We start from the raw sequence: 20,128 nt of genomic DNA, 5'->3' as shown, positions 1-20,128 counted from the left end.
TGATCCAACTATTCGTGGGCCTATGTCCTCGAGCTGCTCATGTCGACGGCGGGTGGCTAGCTTGCTCCGACGAGCCGCCGTCGGCGAGGGCACGACCTGCTGTCTCCTCTCCTCCGCCTGCTCCGGCAGCTTCTGATTTGCAGTCACCCATGCAAACAAAGTTGCCTGGATGACAACATCAGGAGACGAGATAACACGTGTAAACACATATCAAAAAAATTGCTTCTTGCATAGGTGATCCAGAGAAATTAAAGAGCAGAATGAGAATAAATCATGCACCTAAAGAGGAGGATCTAGATTCGTGGCCATACATCAGTGGCTGTTTTTTCCAAGCGTGAAAATGCTACTACTACTACCTTAAATCATGCTCCTGTGCTGATGGATATATACTTTACTAACAACTGAGTGGTGCCGAGAAGGTCAGATGCTGCTTCTATGTTGACTACCGAGTGGTCATATACGACTATACAAAAATGTGAGTGAGGACGTTTTTTTCTCTCTTTTTTTTCATTCCATGGAGGAGATCAACGGTGAAGGTACTGGCAAGATGAGCCCTTCCTGCAGTAGCCATTCTCGTAGAATCTGCATATTCCTTTTTGGGATTGCCCTCTTGATGATGATGATCTTGACGAGCCGCCGCCGCCGCCGTAGTCCTGACGATGATCTGATCTCCTGGAATGGTTTGAGCTACCACGCCATGGCTCGCTGCCCTGTGAGTGCCTATCATGGTGGTGGCTCGAATGGCTGCCTCGGCCGCTAGCATTGCCTGGGGATGAATGCCAGCTCTTGTTTCCAGGAGCTTCTCCTTGTCTCCTTGGCGTTTCTGACGAGTGTTTCCCGGCTGGTGTTGTTGATTGGTGAGCAGAAGACGAGTTGCGGCTTTGGCTGGCACCCCATGTGGAACTCGGCTTAGGTTTCGAGCTCTCGCGGGGCGACGACTGCCAACCTGATGCTTTTGTGCTCCCTGCTAAAGGCGAAGAACCTGAAGATTGCCATGCTGAAGCTTTTCTGCTCGCATCTGGAGATGGACTTGATCGCTGCCAACCCAAAGCTTTCGTATTCCCGTCTATGGAAATTGAAGGTTTCTTCCAGCCTGAAGCTCTTGTGCCACCTTCAAGAGATGGCACAGATGGTTCCCAAGCTGAAGGTTTTGTGTTCCCCTCTTGAGATGCACCTGACGGCTGCCTATCTGAAGGTTTCTTGTCTACAGATGAACCTGACGGCTGCCTGCCTGAAGCTTTTGTGTCTCCCTCTAGTGACGAGCCTGACGGTTGCCTGACAAAAGCCTTTTTGCTCCCCTCCAGTGATGAGCCTGAGGATTGTACACCTGAAACTTTTGTGGTCCACTCCAAAGAAGCTCCTGAAGGTGGCAAACCTGAAGGATCTGCACCCCCCTCTAGAGATGTGCTAGACGGTGGCAAACCTGAAGATTTTGTGCTCCCCTCTGGAGATGATGTGGCAGTTGGTTTTGATTTTACCTAAACAAGTCAAAATAAAAAGTGCTGTTGGAACTAGGCACATCATGTTGGTGAATTGTACCTATTTCAACATTAAATCTTTAACTTAGCATTACCTGTTCTGGTACTCCAGAGTGTATGGAAGCACTTGATACCTTTTCAATCTTTTTCTCCACTGGAGCTGGTGACGGTTCAACAGCATTACATCCTTGTGCTACTATCACCTCCTCTATAACACAGGAATCCTTCACATCAGCTCCAAGGCCTGTGGAATATTACATAAGATCAAACATTGTCAAGTAAACACAAATAAAGTGATAAAAGAAATAGGCATTTCCATTAACCTGAAGGTTGGAGAGTAGGTGTCGGTGAAGACAATGACCACATGTCATTGCTTTGGTCGTCTTGCACACCCCAAAGAGCAGAATCAACAGCTTCACCTTGATAGTAACTTGGTTCGCCCCAAGGAGATAAAGCAATAGGACTAGAGCACTGCGGTTGTTCTTCCTCAGCAGAGTTTGACGTGAGATTTTCCAAAGGTGTTTCTTCATGTAGATTATATGTCTCTGTCAAAGATTCCAGCACACCAGCAACTATTGCTTCAGTGTCAGATATAGGATTAACAGCTATGTTTTCTCTCTTAAATGTTGTACTCTCCTCTTTTGGTTGCTCTCTTAAAAGTTTGTTCTCTTTTGGTTGTACTCCATCTTTTTTATCTCTTTCAACAAGAAATGGTGTATTCTTGGGTGGTTGCATGCCAACAAATTTACCCGAAGGTGGGCCAGATGTTTCTGATATAAAAGCTATGGAAGACTGCCGACGTGCCTTTGTAGCCAACTCTTCAGGTGCTACTGATGTTGACCTTGATTGATCCTTCAATGGATTCTTTGTGTCATGTTCAGGAGTTGGGCTAGGATGTGTGTGCTCAAAATCTTGAGTATCAGGAGATAATACTGGATTACTTTCTGTCTTATGAGGTTGATTAACTGGAGCATTTGATGCATCACGCTCACACGATTTATTTGATGCTTCTGGTTCATTAGATTTACCAAGATTCATATTCTCCTCGCCCTTGTTTAAATTAGAGATAGCTGGAGCTGATTGTGGGCTATAGACAGGAGCTCCTGATTGCTTAGCCACGCGAGAAGCTAAACTGGAATCTCCATCTTCAATAGGATTTACTGTAGAGCAGCTCTCAGGCTTTGCTGAAGCAAGAGATAATTGAAGCCCATCAGGAGTAATAGGGTCTTCCGATGAATTCCAGCAAGAGCCTTCCTGTTGACAAGTTTTAAACTCAGGTTGCCTTGAAGTACCAACAGAAGTGGCAAGGTCTCTCTCAGATTGTTGTGTAGGACTCTGTATTTTCTGTGAACCAGAATCCATTTGGGAATTTAAATTTTCTGCAGATCCTCCTAAAGAATTACTCTCAGAATCATTCTGCAATGGCTTCATAATACGCCTGTCAGAATGGTGCTCCGAATTACTCTGACTCATATGAGGTTTCGTTGGGCTCCACATACCACCACCACTATCCTGACTATTGTTCCATTCACCAATGTTGCCTCCAGGGGGCCACTCATCATGAGAACCGGCTGGCCTATATGAAACTGCAGATGACGGGATGGCACATGAATAATTGCCCTGATGCTGTGCCTGGCCATGCAACATCTGAGCATCCTTTTGGGTTTTCCAGCTTGTTGTGAATGGCAAGGTACCGCCTGGAAGGTTTGGGCCTTCTCTAGATGGTGCAGAACAGTCAGCAGATGGACTAGGCAACTGAGAAGAAAATATCAGATTATAACCAATAGGAGAGGGAGAGTTATTTCCAGTCAAACTTGAGTTAACTTTATCTTGCCCACCGCCTTCCCCTGTTGATTTATTATTGTCAACTTCAGAAGAAGACTGGATGAAATCCTTTTGTTTTGAGAGCACCTCAGTCAAAAGCAGTGAGTTTTGTTCACTCTCGAATGTTAACCATATTCTCAGGTCACGTGGGAAATAAGCTGCCCACTTGGATAGTTGCAAAAGTGTGAATGGGCCCTGAACACTTCCTGAAGGATCCTTGTAGTGCCATACTTTTTCTGGTTCCATGTCACCTGATACAATTTCAGACGATGAAAAAGATGTTGCAATATTGTTCAAATCAATGCTAGGTTCAGGAATACTGAATCCATTTGTTGAATGCTAATTAATGTTACCTTCTCCTTGTCTATGTGTCACACCTTCAGTAGGTGGACTTATAGTCGAGCGACGATTAGTGGCAAAACAATTTTGTGTATGATTCTGCAGAGAGTTTGTTTCTGTCCCTGTTCTTCCATGATGATGAAATAGCAAGTCTGATCCATTCCTACTTGTCTGGTCAACTGCATGCAAGATCAATACGAAAGTTGCAAAAAGATCAATGTTTTCAAGTAGAGCACATCAGTATACAATAGCTGAATAGGGAGTTAGGATACATGAAATACCAGTTTTGTTAAGCTCTAATTCTTCCTCAGATTCATAATTAGGATCCATACAAGGGTCAACATGTACTTCTGGATCTTCATTAATCATGCGTGCTCTTTCTTCAGGAGTGCTCAGAAGTTGCAACTTCTCTACACACTCCCTAAGTGTATGGTATAGTCAAGGATCACAAAATGTCAATCATTATTGGACAGCAAAACCATAGCCTTTAAGACTTCACTGTTATGGCAGAAGTTTTACTTAAAAGTTAAAACAAAGAATGGCACTGACCAAAATATTTCTCTACAGAAAAAAAAAAGTGAAAAGCAAGTCAGAGCATAAAGAGTTACAGTAGTATTTATGTCGACATAGATGCATCATCTGGAAAAGGAAAACAATGGATGAAAGATGCCTTCTGATTTCTAAAATACAAGTTTTATCTAGTGCATAGTTACTTCCCCACCATTTAAGGAGGATGACAAAAGATTGAAAGCTCTGCATAACAATTATGATTGTGCAAGAGTGATGAAAAGCACTTAAACAGAAGAAACTCTAGTAAAGTAAAAAAATGTTACAAAAATAGAGTCAAACTCAAGGCACCTAAGCAACCCATTAAACATATTCCTCAAAATGTTTTGCTCAAATTTGAACAGAGAAATGTATAGTTCTAGGCCATGCAATAACATCATCCTTAGTCATACATAATTAGTGCTCGAAATTCAAGTTTTGTTAGAAAACTATGCATGAAAGACATGCAAATCTTTGGTGACTATTATGAATTGAATGCTTGATAGATTTGTCTATGGTGAGCATAGGCAAGCAAATATGTGATCTAATATTGGAGAACATATATGGCCAACAGAAACACAGGCAGGTGTAATGGAACAGCAGCACAACATACTAAGTTAAAAGGATATTCTTTTCTGCGCCCAGTTTCACTAGCACGATCTCGTAGATGACTCAATCTCTGCTTTTCATTTTCTAACCACTATAGGAGGATTCAACAAAGAATAACAGAAGATAAGTTAGGAAAGGAATATTCTGAAATAAGGTCAAGTCAGCACTTAGCAAATTTTTTTCAAGTAATACCATACGTACATCATTAACTCGAAGCTGTTGAAATATTTTAGCTTTCTCACGAATGTCTCCCTGAATCAACCAAGACAAAGGAGATATGTCAGATCTATGTACCATGAACTTAGGAATCATATGGATCACCATATAATTAATCTTGATCCACATTACCACTTTTAGTCGGGTAATCAAACCGCACTTCATGCTTTGGCGTAAGCGTTTGCATTCCTCCTACATATATACATGCAAACAAAAGAAAGACCATATAAACGTAAGAAAAATACAAGAGATGTTTGTAGTACCATAGAAGAATGGGCCACAACAAATTTGCACTTCAGAAATTAGTACAATAGATTAAAAAAATCTAGACACAGGTCTTTTTTTTTATAATAGATCCATTGTTTGAGGATTCTGAATGGTCAGGGAACAACATCATAAGTCCAGTAAATGAGCAGTAGCAGTAATGCACTATATTGCATATGATCAAACTGCCTGTCTTTACACCGTCAAATAACCCAGTTGGTTTGGTGGTGATGGTTTCTTCCATCATCACCTCCTCCAACTGATCCTCGCATGGATAAATAGAACCACTTTAAAAGTTCAGTAAAAATTAACTCTGCTTTGGACATTATCCTCGGAACTAAATTAGCCACCTCACATGACAAATGAATATCCACAGCCAGCCAAGCCATGGTTGTGTGATATCCATATGTGCTTCAATGATATTTAGGCATGCTGACAGTATACTTTAAATCCAAGCAATGTATATCCACGAGATATGGGCAATGACTAGTAAGTGCTCATAACAGTATTCAGATTTTTGCACGATAATGTTTTAACAAATTAAATAAAGTTACTACTGACAATCAACACCAAACTCCTATCATTCATGATGCTTGTGCCATCTGAAGTGAATATTAATCCACATATTAGTAGCCTAGAATTTTAAAACCATTGACAATTAAGTGAAGCTATGCATAATATTATATTGCAACTTTGTATGTTTATAACAATATTAATTTGTGGTTGAAAGTATACTGTCGTGATTAGCGTACAAAAAAGTGCCAAGCATATGAGTTTTTTTTACCTGTGTGAAATCCTGATTTGAGATTGTATCCATTGTGATAACCTCCTTTTTATCTAAATTTAATATCTCAAGTGCATGATCTGTTGTCTTCTTACCAACACTGTATCGTTCTGCTACTTTATGTGTACCTGTAGACAAAATCAAACTCTGGTTACATGAGAATTAATAGCTCAAGTTAGTAGAGGTAAAAATCTCACCAAGAACTTTCACCAAGCGATACATATCTTGCTTTTGGCCAACACCAGAGGTTCTTATCCTCACAAAAGCACCAGTAATTTTGTCAGAGAATGTGCCATTATCATCAATAAGATCCTCTAACAAGCTACGACGCAAGTAAATTAAATTGATATTATGCATGTCGATGGCTGCATAATCCTCTAGATTAGCTGGTGAGTCTCTTTCAATCTTCTTATGAATCTTCCTCCTCTTATCAGAGCATATTTTACTTGACATATCATTATATTCTCCACTGTTTATTTGAGCTGAATCTACGTCAGTGGCTTTTTGGCTATCACCATTTACCGTCTCCTTCGAATGAAAATGCATTTCCAAAAGCTTTAGCATCTCAAAGTGACCAACACGAGGTTTCCTGAATAAACTGCTAAGCCTCATATCGCAAATAATTTGACTTTTTCGGCGAGGATCACGAAGGTTATTCTGCTTTATATACTCAAGCAAAAGAACCTGAACATCAAATTGGGAAATATAAGAAATATCACCATTTCTCATGTGCCCAATGAATTCCAGGAGCTCTGATGATGCCCACTGTGTGTCACCCAGAAAGGTCATTCCTTCATGTGGTACTGTCTTGGGTAAGTTTTCAGCACCTTTAATTGAAATTTCATGTTCTCTTGTAGTAATAGCACCTTTTTTTTGCTGTTTCCGTCCTCTTCTCCCTGAAGAACCATTCCTTTTTCGTTTTCTTAATAGGCCATCAGAACTGGCATCAATGTCATCGTTTGCATCATATAGGTCATCGGATGACTCTTCTTTCTCTCTACGAGCAGAAGTGCTACGAACAGTCCAACAGCTCTTGGCATTGACAAGTTCTTCCAAGGTTAGTGAATATTTCCCTTTAAGATCCAACCAATATAACTTGAAAAGATATTCCCAACTGTTTTTATCATCAAAGTCAACATTAACCTGGAATAAGAACATATGAATAACGAGTCATATGAAACATCTGTGTATCTTATCAACAAAAATAGAGATTTTAACATTTGTACAACTAAAACTAGAAGAGAAGTTTAGCTTGTATGGTTGTTTCATTCAGGCAGCTTCTTTATTACCATTTTGTCCAAGCAAACCTAAGCCCAAAATCATTTAAAAGTTCATGGTAAAAGTGTACCATTTGTTTCAGGCTTCCTAGCTTCTATATCTATCTCCTTTAAAAGAATGCAATGGTGGTGGCAGTGAATCTGACACGGTACCAACCCACCAACTCTACGGTACATCCTTTTCTTATGAACTCATTCCTTAAATTCTTTAGTACTACAAAATAGTCCTACATATTTTTAATATCTTATTCTCTTTAAAAATACAAATTTATTGTGGAAAGCTTTACGGTGATGGATTGTCACATATATATGCAGTATAATTTTATGACAATGGTAATGTAAAAGTTGCCAAGTGCTTCCTGTAACCAAAATTAAGAAAATGAAGGGTGTGTTCAATGAAAAAAATCAGAATCATTTGTTTCAAACAATATTATCAAATGTACGGTTTAGTTTTTTTTCCATAGAAACGCATGAGCATTTATCTGTGTGAGGATAGAAATATGTTCATAAGATTACATGAAGGCGACAGTGACACCAATATTTCCTAGTTCCAGATGCCACTCAAGCTAAAACTACAATTCGGCGCTGTAACATAAACCAAAGCAAAGCCATCCATTTCAACAACCTAAAGAAAGCACGATGGATAAACTGACCCAGCAAAAGATACAAACTTTACATCACAGAAGTCTAAAGTTACAAGCCTGCACCTCATAAAACAGAAATATGTGCCAACAATCCAACATATTGGACACAAATAGATGCATACTGTTCCATGTATTCCACGACTTGGGGTTCCACAATTATTATTTGCAAAAATAGTCACAGAAAGATCTATGGCCTTCATTTATCATAACTTTCCAATACCAAATGAATTTTCCAAGAAGGTGCCTAGTTGAATCAGATGTTAAAATTTTAACATGGGGATCCAATTGAAGCTTCAAAAACAGAATGGAGCCAATGGTGATATTCACTCAATGTGTATTATGTTGTCGAAAGGACTGAGAAAAAGGATCTTTGCACTTTAATTTCATTCATGTATTTGCATATAGATGTTCCTATAATTCAAGAAACGCAAAGGGAATATAACGAATAGCGGCGGGGTACCTTTGCACGATCTTCATCTTTGGATTCTATCAACAGTATAGTGCCAAAGCAGGTATCGCAGAAACCCTTATTCCCTCTGACACCAAAGAATTTGCCTTGTTTGATGCAACCTTTGCATAGGGAGTATGTACAGGTATAGCACATGTAATGTACTGCCTTTTCACAGCTGCTGCATATGTGCCAACCTGAAATGTGAGACATCAAGAACAGGGATAAGTCGTACTCCCTCCTTTTCAAAATATATAACGTATTTTGTTTTTGTTAGGACCACGGTTTGACCAAAGATTACTCTATTCATATATCACTTCAGTGATACAAAAGTATATAAAAAGTACTTACGAATGAGAATCTAATAATAGCGGTTTTGTGTCGTTATATCCTAACAGAGTAATATTTGATCAAACCATTGTCCTGACAAAACAAAATATGCCCTATATTTTGAGATGAGGTAATATCGAACTATTGGTTTGTAAGTGGACCAATCAGTAGTTCAGTACATGCAAATACTCAATAAAAATGATCATGGATGCACTTTCCAGTTTCCAGATATGGTAAAACGGCAAAAAGAATGCCCTAATCTCCTCATTAAATTCAAGTACATCAAATTCATAGATTTGCAGAGAATGGAAGACAATCATACCAAATGCACTTATTTATTGCAGGAGTATGATCACTGCTTACCTATGTAGAATATCTAATACCCAAAAAAGATGCCTTTTTTAACAGCAGTTCTGGCCACCATTATGTCAATATAATTGCACATCGAAGAAGATATCACCTTAATCATGTTCCCCACCAAGTTTGTACAGAGGTAAGACCAGTTTCAATACATGTTTCATGAGGGTGTCATGCACATTAAATACGATGTCACATCAGCAAAATTGTTGACTTGGCGGAGTCATTAAATAAGAGAGTTTCATAAGACGAGAGAGGAGTTTCATCCCCATGAAACTGCTTGGTTACCTATTTTAAATAGTCTTGGTAACTATGACTGGCCTAAACACCAGTAGATATTAAATACAAAGAAGCAGAAGTCCAACAGGAGAGCTTACCACAATTCCATTTTCCCCGAGAACGAAAGAACGATTCATCGCGCTTGATGCAAGCAGGATGGTAGACCTTTGTGCAACCCCTACAGCCAAAAAATTAAAAAAACAAATAGACAGCTTTTCAGCTTTCACGAACACACGAACTGAACCTACGCTACTACAAGCAGAATGCAAGCGCCAACCGCACACACACCTTCGATCGCAGACCACGAGATTGCCCCCATCGAAGCAGATGAAGCACACGACCTCCTCGTTGTCCTCCCTCTTCTTCACCGGCTTGGGCGGCGCAGCCGCACCCGCCACTCCATCCCTGTTCTTAGGCGGCCTCCCCCGCTTCCTCTTCACCACCACCGGCTGCTGCTCCACCGCCGCAGACTGCTGGTGCGCGGACGCCGCTGCCCCCATGATCGAGCCGAGGAACTGCGAGTCATCGAACCCCTCCGCTGCGTGGCGAGGCGGCGGGGAGGACGTCCCTTTGCTCGCCTGCACAGCAGACTGCAGCCACGGAGGCGGGCGCGCGCCGGAGGAGGGCGCCGGAGGAGGAGGCGGGGAGGAGGGGGCCGCCTCGCCGCGCAGCTGGGGAGTTGAGGGCGGGGCTGGCTCGAGGGGCGGTGGCACCGGCGGCGGCGGCGGCGGCGGCGGGAGGCGGAGCTCGGGCGGCCACTCGGCCTCGCCCGGGGAGAGCAGCCCAGGCCCCGTCCCGCCGTCCATGGATCAAGCCGCCCGGGCTCCTAAACCCTAACCCTAGCTCCCTCCCGCGCTCCCCTCCCCCCCGTCGCGGCAGGCAGGTGGGTGGGTGCGTGCGCGCGCGCGTGAGCGTACGGCCAGGACAGCGAGAGAGAAGAGGGGGGGGGGGGAGCACTGCACACCAGCCAGCGACAGCGAGCACGGAGGGGGGACGGGACGGAGGCGAGGGCGGGCGAGAGCTCGAAATGGAAAAAAGGCGGGGGCGGGGGGCGGTGAAACAGTAAACTCGCCGCGGTAAAAAAAAAAAAAAAAAGGAAACCCCCCAACACGAGACGACACGCAGGCTCACCGCCTCCGCGCCGCGCGGTGGAGTGGAAAAGACGGGTGCGGTGCGGTGGTGCGCGCGTGGGGGTGGGGTGGGGTGGGACCCGCGGGCGAAGCGACGCATCGGGGGCGGAGTGGGGTGGGCGGGCGCCGTTGCCGTGGGTCGTCGTGGTGGCTGCGCTTGCAGTTATTGGGTTCACGGCGCGGTTGGGGGGTGGTACTGGTACGTGGTGGCGCGGCCCGCGCTGGTATTTTTGACTAGGGCCTCGTTTAGTTTAAAAAAAAAATTTACAAAAACATTACATTAAAATTGTATAATTAGTTTTTCGTTTTATCTATATTTAATATTTTATTTAGATGTCCAAAGATTCGATGTGATATTTGTGGGTGAAAATTTTTGAGAACTAAATAGCCCCTAAGGTAGTGTTTAGATTGCAAAATTTTTTGGCAAAAACATCACATCGAACGTTTAACCGGATGTCGAAAGGAGTTTTCGGATACAAATAAAATAATAAATTTCAGATTTCGCCTGGAAACCACGAGATGAATTTTTTGAGTCTAATTAATCCGTCATTAGCACATGTTGGTTATTGTAGCACTTATGGCTAATCATATTTTAATTAGACTCAAAAGATTCGTCTCACGATTTTCCCCATAACTGTGTAATTAGTTTAATGTTCATGTATATTTAATGCTTTATTTAGATGTCTAAAAATTCGATGTGATGTTTTTAATAAAAGTTTTTAGAAACTAACCAGGCCTAAAGGAGGGCAATCGTCACTGTTCTAAATAGTAGTGCAAAAGTACTTCTCTCCCCATATTTTTTTACACATATTTAACATTTTTATTAATAATTTATGTAAGTATTATTTATTTTCTTGGGGTTGAATTTATTATTAAATTATATTTTAATTATAACTTTTATTTTTATAAATTTACGTAAAATTACCATCGACACTTGCAACATTCTTCCTTCGGAGGTTTTGAACAGTATGAGAGGGTTTAGGGTCAAAAAAAAGTTCTAAATACACTGAAGGGGTATGCAATGGCGTATCTCGGATAGTTTAGAAATTGTAATAATATTTTACAATTAGTCAAATAGTGATGATATTTTTTAAAACCAATAAATTTATAATGACATAGATCCAATTAACTCAATCTTTATTATTTTAGCATTTTTGTCTAAAAATTTAAAATTAAACCATTACGCAACTTGTTCCAAATCTAAACTTTTCCACTACGCCATCTCATTTGGTTTGGCAAAATTAAAAAGAAAAGACACCGCCAGCCAAATAACACTATCGTGGCGTGGCAGTGTCATGTGTAGATATATAAATACAAGGGATATAGTTTTAAAATTAATGATGGGATGTTTAGTTGGTGAAAAGAAATTTTTTGGATGCCACATCAAACGTTTGACCGGATGTCAGAAGGGGTTTTTGGACACGAATGAAAAAAGAATTTAACGTCTAGCCTATAAACCGTGAGACGAATCTTTGAGCCTAGTTAAATCGTCATTAGCACATGTAAGTACTGTAGCATGTATGGCTAATTATGGTCTAATTAGATTCACAAGATTCATCTCACGATTTCTCCGATAAATGTACAATTAGTTTTTTATTTCATACGTATTTAATGTTTCATTTAGATATCTAAATGTGGTGTTTTTAGATAAGAATTTTTTGGGAGGCCAAGTTAAAAGGTTTTGAAACATTGTTTTATTTTAGAAAACGAACAGAATGGCGCATTACCGGAGATGGGGCATCATGGCATGCGGATGGAGAGTCGGAGAACGTGTGCTGCCGTGCGGCCGGCCGTGTCGCTGCTGCTGTCGACAGCCGCGCCGCCGCGACGCCAACATGACGGTGGCGTGAACGAAGGAACGAACGGTACTTCAGAGCTGGTGATGATAGGTAGGGCGTCTCGATCGTCATGTTGACGCTAGACCGATGATTGTGCAGCGCAGCACACATGTAACATGTGCGACTAAAGGCTTCATCGTTTTCCGTTTTTAAAGAAAAATCAATGCAAGGTTAAAAAACAATAATAATTTACAGGTATATATTTTATATATGTGTATATATATATTTTTGGAACGATATGTATAATAATCTACGTTGTTAACTTTTTTTTATAATTATTTAGATGAAAATCCATATCCCTATTCTTCTTTCCCCAGTTCCTTGCACGATAGATACAGACAAAAGAGAAGCCCACGCAACTGACCATGTGCTACGCAACTGATGTCCTAAAAAGCATACAAAGACGGCCCCTTCAGCCAGTAGCCGTCTACGTCGTACAGAAACGACAACAAAGACGAACACGTACACGGCGAGAAACGAAGCTAGCCAAAGCGAGACTGACGCTCCACCGCCACACTATGTGTCTGTTTGAAAAAGCTTTATGATTTTTAAGAAGTAGCTAGTTTCTGATAATTTGGAAAAGCTACTGAACCAAGCTTTTTCGGCTTCTAGATTATTAGTTTATTTTTCAGTATATGTAACTATATATATTCTTAAAAACTATAGACCGTTTGGATAGCTTCTGGCAGAAGCAGCTTTTGGAAAAAACTGTAGCCGGAACAAGCTCCCAAACAGTTCCTATATTTGTTGCACCTTAACATAGAGGAAATACAATAATGCAGTGGGGTGTGCCTAACAGAAACGGATTCTAGTCAATTTTCACTTGGTTTTACATGTCATATGGACAGCAGTGATATTTTTAAAGAAAAGATGAGAATATGAATTATATATAATATATCACTGCACAAACATGCATATTTAGAAACAGCTTAGGTAAGTTATAACAAAGTAAGAAATTAAACTTCGAATAGTATATGGTATTCACATCTATATGTTTTTTTTGCAACTTGTAAAAGTTACATTTACTCTTATTCATACGGGCGGAATGTCACACATTAACCCATCTTGTTAAACGTTTCTTAACTTTTTTTATAAATTTATATGATGTGCAGATAACTAAGAGATGGTTCATCAACATAGTTTAAAAGAGTTTCCCTGTCCAGCCGTATGACCCGTATATGAGTTATGTACTGTATCAGTAGTCAAGTAAGATCCAACAATGGGTGATTATGAGTTTAAAAGAGTTTCCTTGTCCAGCCATATGACCAGTATATGAGTGATTATTAACGACATATTTGCAAACGAAGAATAATCTACGAATAAAATTTTTATAAGCATAAGCAGAAATGTTCGCAGAAGTGTTATATTTGACGATTGAGTGCGAGAATTGCGTATTACTCCATCTGGTTTCATATCATTTTGGATTAGGAGTAACTTTTAAAACTTCTGACTATTAATAGTTTTTAAAATATTTAGTTTGAAAACACTAGTACAATATATATAGACGAGTCATATAGAGTATTATAATAAAAGTAAACAATGCTTAATTTTTTTATATATTTTTAACAATAAATTATAATCAAATACAGATTTAGAAAACCGTTCAAAACGACCAAAATTATAATATTAGCATTACACTAGACAGCTTAACAAGCAGCCAAAAGCGGGGGGGGGGGGGGGGGGGTCCACGGCCCTGCCACAACGGCTCGATGAGTCTGAAATGTCCCCGGCCAGCTTTAACTGAGCCACACACCCCTCACCACCCTCTCAATCGATCACCGGTGTCACAGCGTCGCAGCACAGGTGCAACCCCACAGCATGTGATTGTTCCAACAAAGGTAGCTGCCGAGAACGCCTGGCTGGCTACCGGCCATGCTCCGGCGACAGCTTTGACGACGGTGTTGCACTTGTTACTCCTCCCTTGTCAATTATTTGTTCTGATGAATATGCTGGCCTGCGCTTGTTGTCACCAACTCACCATGACCTGCATCAGAAGTTCATGCTGTAATGTTTTCAAGAAAGATTGAAAAAAAAGTGAAGTTCAGGCTGTGGACGAACGCGACAGAGCCGCTATGCAGGGCTCGGCCGTGGGGCCAGCTTGTCACAGCATGCTGGGGCATGTCTAAGCAGAGGCCAACTTGCACTTGCAGCTAAGCGAGCGCAGCATGATGGTAAGCGATGGGCCGGCACTCACGAGCTGAGACTGAGGGCAGCCTCAATCAGAGAGATGTGAAAGAAAGAAAGGTCACAGTCGCTGCATAATTCTATCTTTAGGTGTTGGTGTGTTACCGGCCATCCAAGAGTTCAAAAAGAACCTGACCTTGCTGGTCCTTGGCACTGTGATAGCCACAGGTCGATGTGGCTGGTGATCTGCTTCCTCACTGTGATCACGGCTTCTGGGGACGAGCAGTTTGAAGGGTTACCTGATAATGCAATGCGAACATATCAGAATTTTATACTGAATGCCTCTAACAGAAAGGATTTTCCTCCGAATGTAATAAGTTTCATATGAACTACTGAACCAAAAACATAGGAATGCTACTGGAGCACGCAGGTAGCTTGTGTATTCGTGGTCCTCAAAGGAGAGCTACCAAAGGTAATCACAATATTAATTATCTAGTTATTTGGTAACATTTGTAATCATCGTACTAAGATACTCTACAGAGCACTGCATGTTGCAGTCTACCTTCAATTACGAAAGGGAGCTGGGGGCATCCTCTCAGATCAGTGCCGTGTCCGCAATTTCCACATTTGATTATGTATGATGGCACTGTAAATGTTGGAGAACCTCAGTTAGTAGGAGTACGACACGAGAAAGAAACCATTCCAGAGCTGTAGAGTAGATACACAAGGAGCAAGGCTACACTGAAACAATGGAAATTACAAGTTTACAATAAATTAGTAGATGGGAACTTTGAAGGCTCACTGTCTTCTGACGAGTTTTGTTTCGAGGCATGACGCCATGGATCTTGAGAGCCGTTTGTGAAGACAATTTTAGAAGCTGCAAAGCCAGGAGAAAAGTAAGATTTGAGTATCACCTGAGCATCCGTTCCATTATTGTGATCAGAAATCGGAAATCGGAAATCCAGTCCATTCAAGGAAAAAAAAAATCAGAAATCCACAAGTGAGAAAATCTGAAATCTAGAAAGTAGAACTACAGGTATGCTTGTGATTAGCGTGCAGTGAAATTTACGGAGCATACCAAGGTGGCCGCTGGACTGCTGATGCCATTTTGTAGGCTTGGATAGCCCAATGATTCACAGAACAAATGCTAAGTACAGAGAGAATAGAAGCTATCTAGAGACTAGAGAGACAGACCAGCGATTCTTGTGCCTCCGTAATACAAGTTTGTCATGTACACATCAGGATAAACACCTTCGCCAAAAACATTTCTGCACAGGTCCAGATGGTACCTGGAGATATTCAAAGCAAACAAGCAAATGGAACGATAAATATATTAGTAAACAAGCAATAGAGAACTGTCATTCTGTCAAACGTGACAACGTGTCAGTGTATATAAGCTGCATCCGCAAGAGATTGTCAAAGATAAGTATACAGCTAAACAGTATGTTGATATTGTGGTATTACTTCAGTCCCACATATTGCAACACTACAATGTCCAATTTCCAACAAATGAAACAACATACACCGATGGATAAAAAAACATTGGACTTTACCTTGTATCGACCTTAGAAGAGCGAATGCTATCATTTTTCGGTGCCACTTGAAAATAGGCAACCTCACTGCAAACTTGGAACCACCAAAGTCTAGAACCTAAAACATAAGTGGTAAATTAACTAGGTATTGATGTCATGGTGTTTCACTTCAAGTTCTTAAATGGACGCACAGTTTCTGGTTTTGCTAGCAAAAGAGAGTAAGTAGAAAATCGTTTACTAGTATCTTCAGGAGTCGTTTTCTTCAAATATTCCTGATCATATGAAGATACTGTTGTCCCCCATTTTTTGACAAAAACATCTTGCACATATTGAGCATACGTTTCCTGTAAAACCGGGACATGAAAGCTCAAAAAGGCTGAATTCATGTACTTTTCCACAAAGGGCTGCTAGAGTAAAAAAAAATGATAAGGTAGAATGATAAATGGAAAATATAAAGTGTTCCATGCAAATTAAATGAAAATGTTTAAATAACTATTTGATAGTTCAAGATTAAGTCGAAAACCCTGACACAATTGGAGTGGGTAGTCAAGGATCTGTTATCCCACTTTAGATAGTGCAGAAATCTTAGGCTTGTTTCTCGAGTGTTGCAAACAGCCTGGATGTATCAAACCCGGCCCATATCTATTACTTCGATTGTTCATTCAGAGGCTGGATATTTTTCATTTAAATTTCAATTTCTAAAAAGGAAATAACTCAGGCTGCTATTTAACTAACAGATGGATTACCACCAAATTTCTCCCACTCTTCTTTGCATTGGTTAGAGGGGAGCACACAGCTTCAGGATTCCCATATTGGAACTGCAAAATGGCATAGGTTTTGAACAACAAAAATGTAACTTCAAATTACAATAATATCAGAACTCATATCATTATTACATACTGCTATGGCCGCTGCATCTGCCAGGAAGAAGAGGAAATCACCATCATTTTTCAACTGCGTGTAAACAAAATGAATTACCAATAGATTAGAGCATGTGAAAATGCTGGAAACAGAGGTTGAATTCATCGCGTAGTACCAGAGGTAACTTCTATGTTCAAAAGTAAAAAAATGTCAATCCCATGTCCTCAACCACAAGGGATTACCGTCTCTGCTCCAAACAAAGCCTTCACCGAGTAGCTGTCCACCCGAAGCTGTTCATCGACAAGCCTAGTTGTTTCCTGCAGTGCAGCTTTGCATTCAGGGCCAGCTGACTCGCCAACCTGCACAAATGTAACCATACGGGGGTGATTCCAAATGATATATTTGTAAAAGAAATGTAACTTTTATATACATATTCTTAGTGATCTAAAAAACAAGGTTGAAAAATAAACTTCAGTGAAAAATCCCCAAATGTAGTTTAAATTTAAGGTTGAAAATTCAATATTGATTTATAAGTATAAGCAGAAGTGAAAAGATGGTGATGACAAAATCCGGCATCAAATCCAAAGTAAACCTGACAGAACAGCAGCATGGATACAAGGATCATGAGTTCATAGCACCAGTGAAAGTGCACTCCTGATTGGCTGATTCCTAACCTGCTTGTCAAAGTCAGTGAAGTTGTACACAGCAAGCACCACCCCTGAGCTCGCGAGGCTTCCACATGTCAAGTGAGGGAACTTGAGCCTGAACCATGCGCTGAGAGCACCCGAGTACGAGACCCCGAAGACGAACCATGGATTGTCAAACCCTGATGAGCGGTTGTACCTAGCATTCAAGGTTCCCTACAAAATTAACACAACCACATAAAAAATCAGAAACTCAACGCACCATATGAGCTTTTTTACTTTATTGAAAAAAAACCCTCGAGATATCACATTTTTCGGTATAATAGTTTAGTACCTTAAGGTTTATCAGAATTTTACGCTAATTTTCTAATACCTCAAAATACTTCTTAAAGGACAGTAAAAAACCGCATCATATAATTTAACCCCCATTTGAAACGCATGAGTTTTATTTATTTATTTTTGCATGAATTTTACATCAAACTGTTCAGTTTCCACAGGGAACTGAGAAATTTTCCATGCATTCCATATCACGGAGCAACTCAAATTTCGATTTATGATCGATCGATCGATCTGACCTGGTAATGCTGGCGGAAGGCGGCGAGATCGAACAGCGCCTGCTTGGACGACAGGAACCTCAGGTTCTCCGTGGCGAGGCTCTCGAACGGGGAGCTCTTGCCGTAATACCGGTGCTCCGGCGTCACCACGGCGGCGCCGAACTTCTTGGCCAGCACCTACTCGTAGACCAGAGAGAACCCAACAAATCAACAACCGGAAGTCCAAACCGGCAACCATGCGCCCGCGACCGCGATGTCTCTCACCGCCAAGTAGTCGTTGGGGATGCCGTTGCAGGACTCCTCGCCGCACAGGCGCAGGAAGACCGGGCCACCGCCGCCGCTGCCGCCGTGGTAGTCCGGGAACTCGTAGTACCGCTGCTTGAACTGGCGGTGGTCCTGCAAAGCCGCCAGGGCGGCCGCCGACGTGAGCGAGGGAGGCGCCAAAACCAAAGTTTCGCGAGACATTACACATAGCCCCCTACCATAAAATATAACTCCAACCATGCCCTCCACGAGTCAACGGACTCTACCAAGGAAAGCCACTCAGGGACCTATTTGTAAATAATTAATCATCCAGGGGGTCTGGGGTAAAAAACAGCGCCCATCGCCATCGCAGTGCCCGACGCCGACGGGAGGAGGAAGACTTACGGTGGGGGAGAAGTGGTCGACGCGCTGGTCCATCCATCGCTCCTCCGTCGTCAGGTACCGGCCGGCGGCGTGCGGCGGCGCGCGGCGGGGCTCGGCGCCGCGCGCGAGGAGGAGGAGATGAAGGACGGCGGCGGCGGCGGCGGCGGCGAGGCGAGCAGGCGACCCCATCCAGTTCCGCCTTAGAACTCCCCGAAATTTGCTCGCTCTCTCTTCTCGAACGTTTTGATTGGCGGAGTACACAGGCGTACAACTAGTGGACTTAATTATTCTCAGGAACAGGAAAACAGTATTTGTCGAGGAGAAAAATCAAGAAAAATCTAGCACTATACACAGGATATTCTCGACAAAAACTACGTTGTACTTCCTTACTCGCTCAGTCTCGTGTCATAAAACTTTTGAATGTCGTTAGATTTACGTATATATCAATATACATGTTATATTCTATATATGTATAAATATATCTAGATATTAATGTACATATGATTTCAGCGAGAACCAAAATATGTTATAACATAATAAGATAACATCATTAACTTTTAACATCATTAACTTTTTAATATATGTTTGAACACTTATTTTATTCAAAAAGTTGACTAATATGTAAAAATATAAGTTAAAATCAAATATATTTAGTAATAAATTCATTTTAAAAAATAACACTGATTATTTTTTTAATAAAACAAATGGTTGGGCACGTAAAAAAGTCAACTAAATCATCTATTAAAATATGAAGAGATATATTAAATAAGTCAATAAAAGGGGCATGAGTTTTTAGTAAGATTTTCGTGGTCTTGTAAGATTACTGGTACTAGAATTGTTTACTATCAGTAGCACCATCCTACGATCAGCCAACCAAACTCCTATCAAATTATTCAAGGTGGCATGACTTAGCTCGGGTTTTATTCAAAAAATTCGATGATTCCATGTCGTCTCCGTTGCTACTTTAGGGTGCTTTTGGTTGGCGGTCAAGATAGGATGAGATATGATAATTCATATTTTTAATAATATAACGATCTAGTTTTATGTTTGGTCGGATGGATTGGATGATCTAATTTTTTGTTTGTTGGGTTGACGAGTAAGGATAGGATGGATATATTAAATTGCTAATACATAATAATATAAATTAATTATTATAGATCTTATCATTACTACTATAAATTAACAATAAAATAAATCTATAATAACTAATTAACACTAATTTAAACTTGTTAATTACTAATTAGTGATGGAATATGCTAATTATCATTAAATAATTGCTAATGATCACTGTTAGTGAGGGTTGATGAGCTCATCCGGCCGGATACACTCATCCGAATATTCTCTTTCTGGACCGCTTTATACAGCTTTGTCCACGAATCAAACACATGAAAAAACTAGACGACCATCTTCCGTCCAGTGATAT

General features: G+C 41.0%; 2 protein-coding genes across 3 annotated transcripts; both read right to left on the bottom strand.

Moving 5' to 3' along the window:
- Positions 1–248: 248 nt before the first annotated feature.
- LOC102713671 (zinc finger CCCH domain-containing protein 19-like) lies at positions 249–10,280 on the bottom strand. Of its 2 annotated transcripts, XM_006662443.3 has the most exons (13): positions 9,684–10,280; positions 9,494–9,573; positions 8,442–8,626; positions 6,258–7,203; positions 6,061–6,188; positions 5,145–5,204; positions 4,998–5,048; positions 4,817–4,887; positions 3,923–4,068; positions 3,656–3,820; positions 1,802–3,553; positions 1,574–1,722; positions 249–1,478 (listed from the first exon to the last, which is right to left on the bottom strand). In XM_006662443.3, the coding sequence occupies exons 1-13, from the start codon at positions 10,199–10,201 to the stop codon at positions 525–527; spliced, it is 5,205 nt and encodes a 1,734-aa protein (XP_006662506.3). In that variant the 5' UTR covers positions 10,202–10,280; the 3' UTR covers positions 249–524. The 2 variants fall into 2 exon arrangements, with proteins under 2 accessions (XP_006662506.3, XP_040383977.1); XM_040528043.1 differs by lacking the exons at positions 9,494–9,573; positions 9,684–10,280 and adding an exon at positions 9,123–9,383.
- A 3,751-nt stretch (positions 10,281–14,031) lies between these two features.
- LOC102699813 (probable serine protease EDA2) lies at positions 14,032–18,978 on the bottom strand. The gene is made up of 14 exons (XM_006661885.3): positions 18,727–18,978; positions 18,343–18,474; positions 18,100–18,255; positions 17,555–17,740; positions 17,123–17,239; positions 16,920–16,973; positions 16,766–16,837; positions 16,258–16,363; positions 16,041–16,137; positions 15,682–15,776; positions 15,290–15,364; positions 15,050–15,133; positions 14,684–14,786; positions 14,032–14,347 (listed from the first exon to the last, which is right to left on the bottom strand). The coding sequence occupies exons 1-14, from the start codon at positions 18,892–18,894 to the stop codon at positions 14,338–14,340; spliced, it is 1,455 nt and encodes a 484-aa protein (XP_006661948.2). The 5' UTR covers positions 18,895–18,978; the 3' UTR covers positions 14,032–14,337.
- Between the last annotated feature and the right edge of the window lie 1,150 nt (positions 18,979–20,128).

Source organism: Oryza brachyantha, chromosome 10, assembly GCF_000231095.2.
Source record: "Oryza brachyantha chromosome 10, ObraRS2, whole genome shotgun sequence".
In the NCBI taxonomy this organism is placed as follows: Eukaryota; Viridiplantae; Streptophyta; class Magnoliopsida; order Poales; family Poaceae; genus Oryza; species Oryza brachyantha.
This window is presented reverse-complemented; position numbering and strand designations above follow the sequence as displayed.

Bases quoted from the DNA above. Each gene is read 5' to 3' on its own strand.
- LOC102713671 (XM_006662443.3), bottom strand. From the start codon at position 10,201: ATGGACGGCGGGACGGGGCCTGGGCTGCTCTCCCCGGGCGAGGCCGAG. The intron at 4,069-4,816 runs ATATCCTTTTAA...ACTATACCATAC, and splicing joins GAAACTGGGCGCAGAAAAGA to ACTTAGGGAGTGTGTAGAGA. The intron at 1,479-1,573 runs GTAATGCTAAGT...TGACTTGTTTAG, and splicing joins ACTCTGGAGTACCAGAACAG to GTAAAATCAAAACCAACTGC.
- LOC102699813 (XM_006661885.3), bottom strand. From the start codon at position 18,894: ATGGGGTCGCCTGCTCGCCTCGCCGCCGCCGCCGCCGCCGCCGTCCTT. The intron at 15,777-16,040 runs GTAAAGTCCAAT...GAATATCTCCAG, and splicing joins TCTTCTAAGGTCGATACAAG to GTACCATCTGGACCTGTGCA. The intron at 15,134-15,289 runs GTGAGCCTTCAA...CAACATTTACAG, and splicing joins ACAAAACTCGTCAGAAGACA to TGCCATCATACATAATCAAA.